The sequence below is a fragment of the Aotus nancymaae genome, unplaced genomic scaffold (genome assembly GCF_030222135.1).
Source record: "Aotus nancymaae isolate 86718 unplaced genomic scaffold, 86718_ANA_hifiasm-v0.15.2.pri h1tg000003l, whole genome shotgun sequence".
Lineage (NCBI taxonomy): Eukaryota > Metazoa > Chordata > Mammalia > Primates > Aotidae > Aotus > Aotus nancymaae.
In genome coordinates this window covers 19843829-19862243 of record NW_026988414.1, presented here as the reverse complement: position 1 = coordinate 19862243, position 18415 = coordinate 19843829, and the positions used below count along the sequence as shown (strand labels likewise).

At 37.6% G+C, this 18415-nt stretch overlaps 1 protein-coding gene across 1 annotated transcript in view; it reads left to right on the top strand.

Annotated features, from left to right (window-relative positions):
• UGCG (UDP-glucose ceramide glucosyltransferase) overlaps positions 1-17796 on the top strand; it is a 40195-nt gene extending 22399 nt beyond the window's left edge. Inside the window, exons 3-9 of the mRNA XM_012461827.3 lie at positions 4465-4567; positions 6230-6331; positions 8454-8566; positions 11901-12079; positions 13358-13444; positions 14445-14634; positions 15265-17796. Of these exons, the coding sequence (XP_012317250.1) occupies positions 4465-4567; positions 6230-6331; positions 8454-8566; positions 11901-12079; positions 13358-13444; positions 14445-14634; positions 15265-15435 (945 nt within the window). The 3' untranslated portion in view covers positions 15436-17796. The remainder of the gene's footprint in view (positions 1-4464; positions 4568-6229; positions 6332-8453; positions 8567-11900; positions 12080-13357; positions 13445-14444; positions 14635-15264) is intronic.
• Positions 17797-18415: the final 619 nt, after the last annotated feature.

Below are 18415 nucleotides of genomic sequence, written 5' to 3'. Positions count from 1 at the left end.
CCCATTCAGCCACTCTTAAAATTAGTTATGGAATTTTTATGTTGTAGTGCTTTTGAGATGATAGTTATGGGATTTAAATGTTTGAGGAAGTTAGTGAGGAGTTTAGTTGTAGAAAGAATTTTTTTTTTAAGACAGTGTCTTGCTGTGTCACCTAAGCTGGAGCATGGTGGCACAATCATGGCTCACTGCAGCCTTGGCTTCTTGTGCTCAATCAGTCCTCCCACCTCACCCTCCCTAACAGCTGGGACTATGGGCATGTGCTGCCACACCTGACTAATTTTTGTATTTTTTGTAGAAAGAGGGTGTTGCTATGTTGCCTGGGCTGGTCTTTAACTCCTGTGTTCAAGCAGTCCTCCCACCTCAGCTTCCCAAAGTGCTAGGATTACAGGCCTGAGCCACCAGGCCCCACCGAAAGAATTTTTAAAAGTAACCCCGGGAATATGTATATCCATTGACTATGAACATTTCTAATGACCCCATAACTGATTTCTTCTGAGTGAAGATTTTGGCTGGGCATGGTGGCTTGTGCCTGTAATCCCAGCACTTTAGGAGGCTGAGGTGGGAGGATTGCTTGAGGCCAGGTGTTCAAGACTGGCCTGGGCAACACAGTGAGACCCCACCTTCAAAAAAAATAAAAATTAAAAAATTTTGGAAATTACAGTTTAGAATGATCTCAAGAGCTCTCGGTTTCACTTAGAGTAGTAGTTCTTTTTCCATTTAGTTTTCTCATTTAAGTTGGTTGAGGAGAAAGTTATTTTGACATTCATTGTAAAATGAGTAACAGCGTCTACAGGAGCTTATTTTATTCTTTGTTAGTACAGAATTTTATTTTCTAATTATACAAGTATATTTAGCTGTATAAATAGAAAGTTTGGAAAGCAGGGGAAAAGTGCAAAGTACCTGCAATCTAAGGGAAATGTTTGATCTCACAACATTTTATTTACTTTGTAAAAACCAAATGCAATGGCAAATGTTCTACAGGAGACTAAAGTTAAGTCACTGAAATCACACATATCTGAGTGTGAACAGAGAAGGCATTTGTGTCACCAAGAAGTCAAGGAGACACAAAATAAACATTGTATGACTGCCAGGCGCAGTGCCCTTTCTTATTTGCGTTTTGCCTGGTGTGAATGTTGTTTTTTACCAGAATATAGAAATGTCATTTTGGACATGACTTTCTTCTCTAGTATTCGATGGGGACCATCAGAGGCCATTTGGGGGAAAATAATAGAACATATGTTGAAGTTTTAAAATTTTATTTAATTTTGGACATGTGTAAGAAAATTTGCTACTACTGGTACTTGCTCTGAATTTCTAGGCTTCAATTTTGGTGATACTGTATTAGTTGCCCTGAAAGATCTCTGTGCTGTATATATCTTACAAATCTACTTTTATACTGGTACTCATTCCTGGGGAAGACATAGAATGAGAAGGTGATGCAGTTCATTTTCTACAACATTGAACATTCATTTGGCACCAGCGTAGAAGGGATTTGGGGAGAAATTAAGCAGTAGCAGGAAGATTTAGTAATCTGCATCTAAAGTGGCTTGCTGGTTTTACTTCTGTAAATTCTGGCCATGTGAAGAATACCTAAATTAACTATCAGTTATTAACAGAGTGAAGATATCATAACTATGATTTTTTTTTCCTTTTTCACAATTACAGAATTGATTGTTGTTTGTTTGTTTGTTTTGAGACAGGGTCTTGCTCTGTCACCCAGCCTGGAGTGCAGTGCCACAATCTCGGCTCACTGCAACCTCCACCTCCTAGGTTCAAGTGATTGTCCTGCCTCAGCCTTCCAAGTAGCTGGGGTTACAGGCATGTGCCACCATGCCTGGCTAATTTTTGCATTTTCAGTAGAGATGGGGTTTCACCATGTTGGTCAGGCTGGTCTCGAACTCCTGACCTTAGGTGATCATCAACCCACCCCAGCCTCCCAAAGTCTGGGATTACAGGCATGAGCCACTGCTCCTGGCTCACAGATTTCTTTATTGGCAATTTTTGCTGAGATTATTATGTAGTGGGCAAACAACTGTTTTTATGCTCATAGGCACTGTAAACATTTTATTTCTACTTCTTACTTGTGTATGCTTATCAGTGGAAATAAATAAAACAGACTTTGTCATTATCTTGAGTTAGTTAGCTTTATTATGTTTTCATGGTCATAATTAACCTCCTTCTGTGCTTAAAAATGTTCAACCAGTTTTATGTTGTCACTTTTTTTGTTTTTGTTTTTGTTTTTGTTTTGAGACAGAGTCTTGTTCTGTCACCCAGGCTGGAGTGCGGTGGCATGATCTCGACTCACTGCAGCCTCTGCCTCCTGAGTTCAGATGATTTTCCTGCCTCAGCCTACCGAGTAGCTGGGACTACAGGCACGCATCACCACACTTGGCTAACCTTTGTATTTTCAGTAAAGACAGGGATTCACTGTGTTGCCCAGGCTGGTCTCAAACTCCTGAGCTCAAGTGATCCTCCAGCCTTGGCTTCCTGAGATGCTGGGGTTGTAGGCATGAGCCACCGTGCCCTGCCATTCAACCAGTTTTAGAAAAGATTTGGTAGGAAATTTGTCATTGAGTCAGCATGAATTTATTACCACTTCTGAAAAAAAAAATGACTACTTAGGATACATATCCTACAAATAATAGAGTAGTACTTTTGTATGTTAAGGGCAAATACTTTAAAAATTTTGTTATTACTGAATGGAAATTTAGGGTTTCAACTCAGGATTTTATAAACCTGGCTACATGTCAGATCACCCCAGAGATTCTGACTTAAAAGTCTAGAATATGGGCCAGTTCTCTTTTTTAAAATAAATACCCCAGGGTAGTTCTTTTTTCTTTTTTTTTTTTTGAGATGGAGTTTTGCTCTTGTTGCCCAGGCTGGAGTGCGGTGGTACGATCTTGGCTCACTACAACCTCCTCCTCCCAGGTTCAAGCAGTTCTCCTGCCTCAGCCTCCCAAGTAGCTGGGATTACAGGCATACACCACCATGCCCGGGTAATTTTGTATTTTTAGTAAAGACGGGGTTTCGCCATGTTGGACAGGCCAGTTTCGAACTCATGACCTCAAGTGATCCACCCGCCTTGGCCTCCCAAAGTGCTGGGATTACAGGCATCAGCCACCATGCCCAGCCTTTTTTTTTCTTTTGAGACAGGGTCTCACCCTGTTGCCCAGGCTAAAAGGTAGTGGTGCAATCTTTGGCTCACTGTAGCCTCAACCTCCTGGGCCCAAGCAATCCTCCCACCTCAGCCTCCCAAGTAACTGTGATCACTGGCATGCCCCACCATGCCCATCTAATTTTTAAATTTTTTGTAGAGGCAGGGTCCCACCTTTTTGCTCAGGCTGCTCTCAAACTCCTGGGCTCAAGCAGTCCTTCCACCTTGGCCTCCCAAAGTGCTGGGAATACAGACATGAGTCACCATGCCCAGCTCCCAGGATAATTTTGACACAGCTAGGCAAGTGTTAAGAAATGCCTTTCTGGGCTGGACATGGTGGTTCACACCTGTAATCCCAGCACTTTGAAAAGCTGAGGCAGGCGGGTCGCCTGAGGTCAGGATTTCGAGACTAGCCTGGCCAGCATGGTGAAACCCGGTCTCTACTAAAAATATGAAAATTAGCTGGGTGTGGTGGTGGGCGCCTGTAATCCCAGTGACTTGGGAGGCTGAGACAGGAGAATCATTTAAACCCAGGAGGCAGAGGTTACAGTGAGTTGAGAATGCCATTGCACTCCAGCCTGGGTGACAAGAAACTGTCTCAAAAGAGAGAGGAAAAAAAGCCTTTCTTAATTTACTGTTAAAGTCTAAACAGCACTGCCAAAAATAAAATTATATTTTGGGTATTTTCATAGGTATAAAGCTAAGCATGCATTTAAAGATAGTAAATGTGTCCATTCAAATCAAATTGTTTTGTTTCAAAAAGTTACAAAACAAAAAGTATAATCTTACTTTGTCCTTTTCATCTGAAGAATTTGGAAGGGCCCTTTAAATTTATTATAATGGGATTTTATATGAAATTTGTTGTACTTCCATGAAATAATATTAAGTGTAGAGACAAAGCTTCTAGAGAAAGAGTGTGTTTATTTGACTTCCTTTTGATGTCACTTTTTACTCTGCTAAGCACACTGTGAACAGAGTGAATCTTCAGTAATCATGGTAATGGACAAGCTTGACATCCAGTTAATTCCTAGGACAGTCCTATCTGGGAATGGCAAGACTGCAGTTATGGGCACTGTCAGTCTCTTCCTTATTTCTTCTGCTTGCAAATAGGCTCCTAATCAGGAGAAGCTTCACTCCATTAAAGCAACACTTGTTATCATAAGTGTTTACATCCATTGTGAATGCCCTCTTTTAAAACTTCGGATAATACAATTGCTTGTTTCTTTCTGTGCTTTTTGTTCAATCAATAAATGCTAGTAAGTGCTTATTTTTTTTAAGAATTTAATTTGCATGCAATGCTCTTTGACTAGTATGAAGTGCTCCTTTGTGTACAAGATCATGATGATCCAGCCATTGATGTATGTAAGAAGCTTCTTGGAAAATATCCAAATGTTGATGCTAGATTATTTATAGGTAAGTAACAAATAAATTCTTCAGTAACCATTTTGCATTGATACTATTAATTATCAGTAATCTCTCCATTGAACTAAAGATTAAAGTGTTAGCCTTGTTTGTTAGAATACTGAAAGGTGTTTACATCCTTTTGAGAAAAGTTATAAAAACAAAGATTTTTTTCATAGATGAACAAAATCACACACAAAAATAATACTTTTTCCGTTAATCAGACATAAGGGTCTGTTATTTTTGTTTCGTCACTATTTTAAATATGTGGTCTTTTCTGTATCTTACTGACTGTAATTAGAGTGAATGATAGAATTCACTTTTATTATACTACAAGAAGGATGTTTTTCCAAAAGCCTGTAGGCTTTTTAAAGACTTGTTAGAGGTGTGTTTGCCATTATTATTATTATTTTTTAACATGGAACTGATGTGATCTCTCTAAAACACCAGTAAGTCATATACAATGATATCAGATCTTTGCTATTTGAACATAGGGCAGTGATTTCAATTATTACCTTAAAATGCAAATTTGAAAATTTATATAAGTTTAGCATACCTACAAATTAATCAGGACCATTACAAATCTATCAATTCCTGGTCAGAGATGCTCATTCTTCATATGTGCTATCTTAAATTATTTACTATCAATATTTATGTTTTCCTGTGTGTATTTTTTTTTTTTTTTGAGACGGAGTTTTATGCTTTTGTCACCCAGGCTGGAGTGCAATGCCACCATTTTGGCTCACTGCAGTCCCCACATCCTGGGTTCAAGTGATTCTCCTGCCTCAGCTTCCTGAGCAGCTGGGATCACAGGCGTGTGCCACCACGACCAGCTAAATTTTTGTAGTAAAAACAGAGATGGGGTTTCACCATGTCAGTCAGGCTGGTCTCGAACTCCTGTCCTGAGGTGATTCACCCGCCTCAGCCTCCCAAAGTGCACTCATGCCTGTAATACTAGCACTTTGGGAGGCTGAGGCCGGTGGATCACGAGGTCAAGAGATCGAGACCATCCTGGCCAACATGGTGAAACCCTGTCTCTATTTAAAAAAATACAAAATGACGTCTATAGCTTTTTTTCCCTTAGGATTATTTTCTACATTGACAAATAAAATTTGTGTATCTTTTTGGTGTACAGCATGATGTTTTGAAATACACACACACACACACACACACACACACACACACACACAGACACATTGTGGAATAGCTAAATTAATTAATGTATGTATTACTATATATATTTATTCGTAGTGGGAAATCTCTCAGCAGTTTTCAAATATACAACATGTTGTTGTATACTTTCTCACGTACTTATAATTTATTTGCAGTGAGAAATCTGCTCTTGGTCATTTTGAAGTATATCATACATTGTTGTTAGCTATAGTTGCCATGTTGTACAATTGCCGTTAAATATTGACTTATACTTAACTACTAAAGGCAAGGACTTAAGAATTTAAAAAAGTGAAACAGTAAATTTTTAAAGATAAATGATACAGTTTTCCTTTTGAGCATGGACAGTTTTTTCTTAAATATATTATTCTGAAAAATAGAGAATGTTAAATAATATGAAAATATTTTCATTTTAATTATTAAATATGCAAGTACTTTTCATTATACCAGAAAGTGTTTTTAATGTTCTATAAATCTTTTACTACTGTACCTTTACATTTGTAGGTGGCAAAAAGGTTGGCATTAATCCTAAAATTAATAATTTAATGCCAGGATATGAAGTTGCAAAGTACGATCTTATATGGATTTGTGATAGTGGAATAAGAGGTGAGATTTTTTTCTTATTTATTTTATAAAACTATTAATTTGAAGATAAAATGCTAAAAGTAATCTGCAGATTCATTCATGAGTCCTTTTTATTTGCCTAAAAGAGTAATTTATTTCATCATTATTACATGGTAATATGTCCAAGTATGCTTACTAAGATTTTGATTTTTTAAAATTCTAAAGTAGAATGTTACATGTATTAAAATGTTTTTATTTTGAAGAGAAAATTTCAGCTATTAAATTAGTCGTGGTTCATTATACAATCTGCAAGCTTTCTCATGGGTGTAACTTTTCCCTTGTTTGCCTGACACTTATCTTTAATGTGTTTTGGCTTGCATAATACACTGTCTCACAAAGGGACAAAAATTAATAGGTGCATGTCTTACTTAACACATATACTTATTAGATTATACAGATGGCTTTTTACTTAAATGATTTTAGCAAGAAGCCTTTTATATACTAAAATTATAACTTGCATTTCTAAACACTTATAGTTTCAGTGTGCTATAACATTTTGTTATATTCTAATTACCTTAAGTTTCTCAACCCCAAAACTATTCACATTTTGGGTTTTGTTGTGGGAGCTATCTTGTAGGATGTTTAGCAGCATCCCTGGTATCTACCCATGCGATGCCAGTCGTACCCACTTCTCAGTAGTTAAAAGCAAAGATAATCTTCAGATGTTGCCAGATGTCCCCTGTGGGGCAGAATTGCCCCCAGTTGAGAAGCACTGACCTAGAATGAGTATTCAAGGTCCACATATGGCTGGGTGCAGTGGCTCACGCCTATAATCCCAGCACTTTGGGAGGCTGAGGCAGGCGGGTCACGAGGTCAGGAGTTCGATGCCAGCCTGGCCAAGGTGGTGAAACTCTGTCTCTACTAAAAAAAAAAAAATACAAAAATTAGCCAGATGTGGTGGCACGCGCCTGTAATCCCACCTACTTGGGAGGCTAAGGCAGGAGAATCGTTTGAACCCGGGAGGCAGAAGTTGCAGTGAGCTGAAATTGCACCACTGCACTCCAGCCTGGGCAACAACCGAGACTCCATCTCAAAAAAAAAAAAATTCCATGTACAACTTTTTGTTATACAGTAGATTAGTTCTTAAAGACTTGGAGGAAATGAAAAATAAAGTCATGTAAAATGATATGTTTGCTATTTAAAGATTGGCCAATAATTAAAATTTTTCATTAGCTTAAAATGCAAATTAGAAAATGAACATAAATGTCGCATTCCTATGAATTAATCAGGACCGTTACCAATCTGTCAACTCCTGGTCAGAGATGATGTTCCTTCTTCATATTTGCTATCTTAAATTATTTACTCTCATGTTTTTCATTGTACAGATCTCTGTTCAATATAATCACATTTCATTCCCATTAGTGCTATGAAATCTGTTACTCACAGCAAAAGTAGTCTCATTTCCTATGGTTGGAGAGTAGAGAAACCAGCACAAGAATTGAGGTCCTTTTATTTATTGTATTTTATTTTTTGAGATGGAGTCTCGCACTGTCACCCAGGCTGTAGTGCAGTGGCGTGATCTCAGCTCACTGCATTCTTTGCCTCCTGGGTTCAGGCAGTTCTCCTGCCTCAGCCTCCAGAGTAGCTGGGACTACAGGGGTGCACCACTACGCCCAGCTAATTTTTTTTTTGTATTTTTAGTAGAGATGGAATTTCACCATGTTAGCCAGGATGGTCTCGATCTCCTGACCTCGTGATCCACCTGCCTCAGCTTCCCAAAGTGCTGAGATTACAGGCGGGAGTCACCGCGCCCGGCCAAGAACTGAGGTCTTTTATCCTCTGCTCCTGAAGCTTTTCCACTAGGACACATTGCCCTTATTCCAATTTAGAAGTTCCGACAGGGGGTTCTTTTCAAAGTATATCCTGTCTCTGGTACATAGTAGGTATATACTGGACTAAAAAAATGTATAAATTAGGCCTTTTTCAAATTTTGTATTCTCAGAAAGGTGGTTGAGATTCATTTTATTTGATCCATATGTTTCAAAGAATGTATTTTTATTAAGACTTTAATAACAGTTCACAAAATGTATTTTATGTTAATGGGCATTCTACTAAAAAGACTTTTTTTTTCTTTCCCCCTCTCTGCCGTTTTTTTTAATTGTAGTAATTCCAGATACACTTACTGACATGGTGAATCAAATGACAGAAAAAGTAGGCTTGGTTCATGGGCTCCCTTACGTAGCAGACAGACAGGGCTTTGCTGCCACCTTAGAGCAGGTGAGTATGCTGGTTATAAATCATGTTCATGGTATCAGACCCCTAATCTCCTAGAAGCTTGAGACTATGAGAGTTGGAATTAGGTATCTCAAGTTAACTGTAGTAAGTCCATTTGGGAACCTACTGCGTTCTAGAAACCCTGAGTTGAGAGCAGCTGTTTTCCATAGTGAGGAAATTCTTGGGCCCCTGACCATACCCTGGCAGTGAACAGCTGTGCACAGGAAATGCCTGTGGTCTTACTGCCAGCTGGACACAGCCTTACCTCCTGGCTTGTAGTAGTCACTTCCAGTTTTGGAGTTCAAGTCTTTATATTGTTCTTTCAAACATCCGATCTGAAAGGAACCCCCCTCTTTTTTTGTAAACAGAGTCTTGCTCTGTCGCCCAGACTAGAGTGGAGTGGCGCAATCTCCGCTCCCTGTAACCTCCACTTCCCAGGTTCAAATGATTCTCCTGCCTCAGCCTCCCAAGTAGCTGGGATTGTAGGTGTGCTACCACACCTGGCTAACTTTTGTATATTTAGTAGAAATGGGGTTTGACCATGTTGGCAATGCCAGTCTCAAACTCCTGACCTCAAGTCATCCACCCACCTCACTCTCCCATAGTGTTGGGATTACAGGCATGAGCCGCTGTGCCCAGCCCTGAAAAGAACCTTTTAAAAATATCACAAAGTGTTTCAAATGTACGGAAAAGAAAATTTATTCATATAAGTCCTTAGAAAATCCATTTGATGTTCTTTTAAAACATATTTCTAATAATTATCTGAGAAACTTATATTTTCATTTTATTTTTTCTCCAACTTAGAAATAGTAACATGCGTAGGAAACTATAAATAATGCAAAAGTATAAGATGCAAAACCAACAACTACCAGGCTCAAGTGGCTCACGCCTGAAATCCCAGCACTTTGGGAGGCCAAGACGGGTGAATCACCTGAGGTCAGGAGCTGGAGACCAGCCTGACCAATATGGAGAAACCCCGTTTCTGCTAAAAATACAAAATTAGCTGGGCATGGTGGCACATGCCTGTAATCCCAGCTACTTGGGAGGTTGATCTGGGAGAATTGCTTAAACCAGAGAGGTGGGGATTGCAGTGAGCTGAGATCGCACCATTGCACTCTAACCTGGGTAAGAAGAGCGAAACTCCATCTCAGAAAAAAAAAACAAAAAACCTAGAACCTTAACAATATGAGGAAGTTTCTGTTTTTAAAAATAAAGATTTCTTATAACATTATAATATTTGGGCACTTTAGAGTCTATTTTTTTTTTTCTCTTTTTTTCCCCTCTGGGCCCTTTAGAAAACATTGTTGAGATACTACTCTAAAAGTAATTTGTATCTTATTTTTGTGACTTTATAAGCTTTTCCCATATCATTAATAGTTTTTCATAAAGGTAATTTTTTATAAAAGTAATTTTAATCATTAATAGCTTTTCATAAAAGTAATTTTTACTGCCAGGTGTGGTGGCTCACGCCTGTAATCCCAACACTTTGGGGGGCCGAGGTGGGTGGATCACCTGAGGTCAGGAGTTCGAGACGAGCCTGACGAACATGGAGAAACCCCATCTCTGCTAAAAATACAAAATTAGCCAGGCGTGGTGGCAAGTGCCTGTAATCCCAGCTACTTGGGAGGTTAAGACAGAAGAATCGCTTGAACCTGTGAGGCAGAGATTGCAGTGAGCCAAGATCTGGCCATTGTACTCCAGCCTGGGCAACAGGAGTGAAATTCCGTCTCAAAAAAAAAAAAAAAGAAGTAATTTTTATTGACTGTATCTCATATGTGTGTCCCATGCTTGAGTTAATCATTCCTGTACTCTTAAACATTTGGGAGGAATAATTTGTTATAATGTTACAAGGACGGATACCTGATATCAGTCTTTAAATATGTCAACTTGCTCTTAAGCATATCTGCATTTATATTCTTTTGAATTGCAGTCTCATGATTGCCACATATCTGAAGGGGTAAAGGTACATTGTGGGACTTGCATCTGACCTTTGGCAGTTTGAACCATGAGCTCTTTCTTAATATTGCCTATAAATATGTTTGTCCTACTGCAAAAAATTGTTAGTTTTAGATATCAGTATTTTTGTTTAGAGAAAGAAACGGAGTACCTGCTTTAAAATAAAATTCAATATCCAAATTGTATTTTTGTCTTAGAAATAGCCAACTTGATATAGATGTCAATAATGTCTCCATGATGCATATGTCAATGAACATCTCCCACAATACACTTATTCCCTTAGTGTAGGTTTAATCTCTGGAAGTCACTCTGCCATACTTAGTTGGCATTGAATGAATCAGTCTCAGCTATAAAGAAATCCTGGGAGCATTCAGCTCAGTGACAAACATCTCCTTCCTAAGATCTCACTTAATAACTGCTAAGGAATTAAGATGTATGCCTCTGTTCATAGAAGTCAGGTTTGATTCAGTCTCACAACACTAGGGCTTCACTGGAGTCTGGGTTCGGGATAGGTAGCAAGAATCATAATCTTAATTGCCTCTTAGAATTATCTTGCTCTGTACTGTGTGTGTAACTCCTGACACCGAGAAAGACCACTACTCTTTATTTCAAGCTAATTAGAAAAGGCAACATATCTGAGGTGTAAATAATAAATGGGGTTTTATATCTGCGAAGTAAGGTGATGGCAGTCCTTTTCTGCATTGATTTATAAGCTTATATATCTTACGACTTCAGAGTATATGTAGAGAAAAAGCAGTAGGGGATGAGAGAGAATTTTAGTATCCCTGTTATGAAAAATACATTGAAAAAAAATGAGGAAATTGGGAAGAATCTTGGTGACTAAGAGAGAGGCTGGTTACAAGAGGATGCAAGAAAAAGAATTAAGAAATAGGATTGTCCTGCCTGCCCCCCGACCCCGAAAAAAATAAAAGGAAATAAAGAAATAGGATTGTCCTGAAGGTTGATTTACTTATTGGTGGTGTGTGTATGCATGCATGTATATACACACATATACATAACATACAAATATATTTGTATATTAATCCAAGTAAACTAAGTAGATGTGTGTGTATATTTACATGGACACCCTAAAAACAAGATACATTAAATGTTTGTTAATATTTTATATGTCAATGAGTGATATTTTTATCTTATTTTATATCTAAATTAAATTTTATTTGGATGCATTTTTAGATTACTAACTGTGCTTGCTCTATGAAAGCAATATTGTGTACCATTTTTTTATTCAGGTAGTTTACCTAAGAATAATAGGATATTCACTCAGTCATACTTTTAAAAAATCATTGGGAAAAACAGTTTATACACACCATGCTTTTAACGTGAAATTCTAATCGTATACATTTGTGGTTTTTTTGGGCAGGTATATTTTGGAACTTCACATCCAAGATACTATATCTCTGCCAATGTAACTGGTTTCAAATGTGTGACAGGAATGTCTTGTTTAATGAGAAAAGATGTGTTAGATCAAGCAGGAGGACTTATAGCTTTTGCTCAGTACATTGCTGAAGACTACTTTATGGCCAAAGCGATAGCTGACCGGTAAGACAACTAAATGAAACCGTAGTGTTTTTATTACCTAACTTCTGTTGGTTTATTCTTTTTGTTCAACCTATAGATTAGGGTTAATTTAATTTTACTTTTTTGCTAGTAAGCACAGAATAGGTCAGTAATATTATTATTTTGTTTGTTTTTAAGACAGAATCTTGCTCTGCCACCCAGGCTGGAGTGCAGTGGCACGATCTTGGCTCACTGCAACCTTTGCCTCCCGGGTTCAAGCAATTCTTGTGCCTCAGCCACCAGAGCAGCTGGGACTACAGGCATGCACCACCACACCCAGCTAGTTTTTGCATTTTTAGTAGAGATGGGGTTTCATCATGTTGGCCAGGCTGGTCTTGAACTCCTGACCTCAAGTGATCTGCCCACCCCAGCCTCCCAAAGTGCTGGGATTACAGGTATGAGCCACTGCGACCAGTAGATCAATTTTAGAGAGTAATTCATATTCTAATTATAGAATTGTAGCTATTTACTAATGAATCAAGTAAGTGTTCTGATTCCTCTACATTTTTCAAATTAATGTGTTTTAAAGTGATTAAAAGGAAACTTCTCTGTGATTAGAATTTTTACTATATAGATATAAATTTCTATGTGTTTTAGAAGAATTAAAACTATTAATGCACTCATAGACCAGGAGGTGAAAATTTAAAGACTATCATTTCAAAATTTGAAATTTCTCAGTGATGCTTTGCTAAGAAGCCTCTGAAATATTCATATGACTGACTTAGCATTTCTCTATCACAAAATATTTTTTGTTTTTAAAGGGGATCACTGCCTTGTGTGATTTTTTTTTTTTTAATTTTTTAAAAACAAGTGTGTTTTAAGTAAAAATTCTGTCATGATTGTGTTCATGTGGTTCATGGTTTCCTAGTGTCTCCCATGAGATCCATAATGCCACTTTCTGTGTGCATTTCTTGTTGAATATTCACACAACTTTGTTGTTGTTGTTTGGTTAGTAGTCATCAGAGACTAATCTATTAAATATAGAACCCTCTCCATTTTTTTCTGAATGACTGCATTTTAAGTTTCTTAAATCGTAAAGTAAGGAGGGTACAGTTTCTTCTAGTTCTTAGATGGTGCCATCGTGGGTCAATGTAATTGCTGAAACATCCGTATGTATGGTAGACCTTAAATAGTGTGCTAATCCTGAAAACTGGGCTCACCTTGAATACTAGCAGTTGCCTGGTCTTGATAAACGCATAACCAGTTATGCTTGCATGTGTTCATCATCATAACTTATTTTCTAATTGTCTTAATTTTCAGAGGTTGGAGGTTTGCAATGTCCACTCAAGTTGCAATGCAAAACTCTGGCTCATATTCAATTTCTCAGTTTCAATCCAGAATGATCAGGTAAATCAACTGTTTTCTTTTTATACTTAGTTAAAAGGAAAGGTTGGGGTGGTAATTTTTACAGGTTTTAATAAAGTTAAATAAATGTACCTAAAGTTTAGATTTTTGTTTAGTTCCAGCAAATAGAGTTTAGCTTCTGTGTTTAAGGTAAGTTTAATGTCAAAATATGTGTTCTTTGCTGTATGACGCTGAAAGCACTCAATAGAGAGATGCTGAGGCTGAATTTTTTTTTTATAAGTGTCCAATTGCTAAGTGGGTTTTAAGCTGAATTTTTTAATATGCTGAGTCTCTGTTTTCTACTTTCTATACTGATTACATTTTATAATCTGCATTCATCAGTATGTAGGCCATACAAATGAATTTATAGACATTTTTCTTTGACATCCTATACAAAAATAAAAAAGAGAGTCATTAAAAAAAAAAAATTTAGGTTGGGTGTGGTGATTCATGCCTGTAATCCCAGCATTTTGGGAGGCCGAGGGGAGAGGATCTCGTTTGAGCCCAGGAGTTCGAGACCAACCTGGACAATATGGTGAAACCCTGTCTCTACAAAAAATGCAAAAATTAGCCAGTGTGTATGATGGCGTGTGCACCTGTGGTCCCAGCTACTTGGCGGGATGAGGTGGGAGGATCACTTCAGCCTGGGAGATTGAAGCTGCAGTGAGCACCACTACACTCCAGCCTGGGTGGCAGAGCAGAGCCCCATCTCAAGTTTAAAAAACAAAAAAAAGTTTAAAGAGAATGGCCTTTCTATCACAAGGTAAAAAAGTCGATTATTTTTTGGGGAAAAAACGAATTAGTTTTGTAACCAGACTTCATTTTTTTATTTATTTTTTATTTATTGAGATGGGGTTTCACCATGTTGGTCAGACTGGTCTCGAACTCCTGACCTCGGGTAATCCACCCGCCTCAGCTCCCAAAGTGCTGGGATTATAGGCATGAGCCACCATGCCGGGCCTACCAGACTTTGTTTTAAAGAAAATGCTTTTTGTTTTTCTAGGTGGACCAAACTGCGAATTAACATGCTTCCTGCTACAATAATTTGTGAGCCAATTTCAGAATGCTTTGTTGCCAGTTTAATTATTGGATGGGCAGCCCACCACGTATTCAGATGGGATATTATGGTATTTTTCATGTGTCATTGCCTGGCGTGGTTTATATTTGACTACATTCAACTCAGGGGTGTCCAGGTATGTGGATAGGCATGAAAAGGTTGGCAGTCACTTGGTGGAACTAGAACTGTTTTAATTTAGAAAAAATTGAAGAAGATCTCTCTGAGCCATTCTTCAGCTTCGCATTGTAGGTTAGTCTCAGGTTTGAACATTACTTTCTCTGGTGGAATGTTGACACAAAACTTAAGTTGATTTACAACTTTCTATTGGTTATATAATCACTTTTAAGGTTCTAAAAGCATGAAGTTAATCAAATCAATGAGTATTCAAACTAATAATACATTAAGATAGCAGTTATTTTAATCCTTCTTCTATTAACAATTAGCATTTTCTTAAATAGTATAATATGGCAGTTAAATTACATAAGAAAGCGGACTTGATTTTACATAGTATACTTAGAAAAGTGAAATCTAGGCCGGGCGTGGTGGCTCATACCTGTAATCCCAGCACTTTGGGAGGCCAAGTTGAGTGGATCGCCTGAGGTCAGGAGTTCAAGACCAGCCTGACCAACATGGTAAAACCTCATCTCTAAAGAAAATAAAAAATAAAAAGAAAGAAAAAGAAAGGGAAATCTAAGAATGTTATGTTTTACCTCTGTCTTTAGTTTGACAGTGAGTGAATTAAAAAAAAATTTTTTTCCATTCCTAGGGTGGCACACTGTGTTTTTCAAAACTTGATTATGCAGTTGCTTGGTTCATCCGCGAATCCATGACAATATACATTTTTTTGTCGGCATTATGGGACCCAACTATAAGCTGGAGAACTGGTCGCTACCGATTGCGCTGTGGAGGTACAGCCGAGGAAATCTTAGATGTATAACTACAGCTTTGTGACTGTATATAGAGGAAGAAAGAGAAGTATTATAAATTATGTTTATATAAATGCTTTTAAAGATCTGCCTTCTGTAGTTTTATCACATGTATGTTTTGGTATCTGTTCTTTAATTTATTTTTGCATGGCACTGCATCTGTGAAAAAAAAACACATCTGTAGTCTTGGCCAAATGATACAGTTTATTTTGTGGAAGTAGAAAATCAAGAGGATTGGTTCTAGGAACCTGGGTTTGTTCTTCATTGTTGTTTATTTTTTTAAAATAAATAAATATAGAGATGCTCTGCAACAAACACTATGACAGTATCCTTCAGTAGAGAAAGTTTCTTATTTGTGAGTACACTCTTTTAGAACATTTACGGGTGGGATGGCAGCAGCTTTGCTTTAGAGTTTAGAAGAGACTAGAAGGAATGACGATTCACGTCCAAAGCGAATGGTATTATGCAGTGAGCAACTCATGTCGCGGTACTAACTGAGAAACTTTTTCATGCTTTATGCCTACCTCTTGTAGTTGTTGCAGAGCAAATATAAATTGTAATAAGGTAGCTAGGCCTTGCAGAAACAAGCAGAAAAACTTAAAATAATAATAATAAAAGAGCTGAAGTCTAGTATTTATATGAATCTGTGAGAGAGATTTTTTTGGTCTCACTGCAAAGAACCAAAAGTGGCTGAGTTTGGTTTTTAATTGTAGCCATGTATTGAAGGCATCTTTTGACCAACTCTTGTTGGTTCTGTCTTGAACCATTGTTAATCACTGTGCTGTAATTAGTATAGCTAAATCTTTTCCTTCCCTGCTCCTCCCCCAGCCCACCCCATCTTTCCTTAACATTTTTTCAGGGGGGGTTGGGAGTGGTTTTGTTTTAGTGTGAGTGGACGTTTTGATAGTTGTAAGGAAAAAAATGCATTTCAGACACATTTCACACATGAGCTATTTTCTTACACAGTATGTCTTATTGTTAATAAGAATGTAATTTCATGATACAGGTATTTAATATCTTTTTTAAGTCAGTCAATATTCTAGCCATCAATAAATAAATTGCAGTAGAGTATTAAGAGGGGACAAGATGAGTTTACTCTTAAAATTAATCAGTATCAAACTAAGTCTACTGTGTGTGTTTTTTTTAAACTATTATAGTTAGTCTAGTCTTATTTAAATTGGGTTTTTGTATTCCAGTTTGTATGACAAAGTAGACTAGATCAGCGCTGGTTGTAAATGCATGCTGTACCTCACTCTTTTCTCCCCATCATGCCGCTAAACTTGCTCGTCAGGTTGTGCTTAACTTGTGGTGAACTGGACTTGTTTTTGTTTTGTTTTGTTTTGTTTTAAAAACAACAAAAACGTAAGGGACAGTGCATAAGCCTTTCCTTTGTTTTTGTAGTGGTTTTGCTTTTTCTTCAAGATTGGATGGCATGTTGTCCATAGGAATGCCTACTGCAGGGCTAACACTGGCAATATGGCAGCTTTAAATTCTAAGTTACAACAGTCTCCATGTCAAAGCATAATGTGTAGCATATTAGCAATAACTACATATTTATCGAAAACACTTTTTCACTTTACTGAGCCAATTCATTTAATTGTCTAATGTCTATATCCATGGTTTAAATGGCAACACATATGTAAGTATGTGTACACATTATGTTTAAGCTTTTCTCTGGACCAAACTGCTTCATCCTTTTTCTTTTCTTTCTTTCTTTCTTTTTTTTTTTTTTTTTTTTTTAGCCTTATGATGAATTTGTTTGAAGGGCATTTTCTTTATGAACAAAGGCTTGGATGCATATTCCTTTCTTTCTGTGAATGGGTATTGTTCCCTGAGGAAAGTTGCTCAGTGAAAACCAGTCTGGTTGTGACCCACTACATGTTTTATTGTTTTTAATCACTATTACCTGAGTTGAACTTTGCTCACCGTGTTCGTACTTGTTGATTTGTTTAGTGAAGTTTGGTTGATGCCATCCTTTGCACTGCCAAAGTGTACTCTTGTGTATTACTTAGCTTTCTGCTGATCTCAGTATGGACAGTGTAACAACAAAACCAAAATGGCTGGACAGACTTCTTGTGTTTTGTAAATATAAAATAGGACTGTTCTGTAGGTGTGTTCAGTGTGGTAGTGGAGTATTTCCTTAATGTAAACCTTCACTTAAACAGAGTGATTCTTTGTTGAGCAAGCTTGGAGTGATGATAAAATGGTAAGAAACAAATGTTGAAGACAGCATCACAACAGAACTATAGGAGTCTAAATTTAATAAATAATCTTTAAAAAAATCCAGTGTCTATGATATACCATGTTTTATTATTTAAAATCATTGTCTTAAATTTTTTGTTCAAAAAATAAAAATTTGAATACAATCAAAACATTAGCAGTAGTGTATTTTTTTGCTCTTTTCTTTTATATATTTATAAATAGCATGCTCCAGCATTCACATCAGAATTACTAGAAGAGTTCTCTCAAGTATTTCTTTTGAAATCTTCCTTTTACCTTAGCTACAAGCAGTCCTATGACTTAAAATATGGCTTTTCTACATTGGTTGCTTGTTAAAATCACCTGGAGAACTTGTTAAAATAACACACACACACACACACCCCCTGGGCGCTACCCATAGTTCTACTGTGAGAATACTGGCTCATAATGACATTCAGAAAAGAGCTAGTGGGCCGGACATGGTGGCTATGCCTGTAATCCCAGCACTTTGGGAGGCTGAGGCAGGTGGATCACCTGAGGTCAGGAGTTCAAGACCAGCCTGGCCAACATAGCGAAACCCCATCTTTACTAAAAATACAAAAGTTAGCTGGGCATGGTGGTGCGTGACTGTAGTCCCAGCTACTTGGGAGACTGAAGCAGAATTACTTGAACCCAGGAGACAGAGGTTGCAGTAAGCCAAGATCATGCCACTGTACTCCAGCCTGGATAACAGAGTGAGACTCGGTCTCAAAAAAAAAAGAAAAAAGTCAGTGGTCCTTTTGCCCTTCCCTC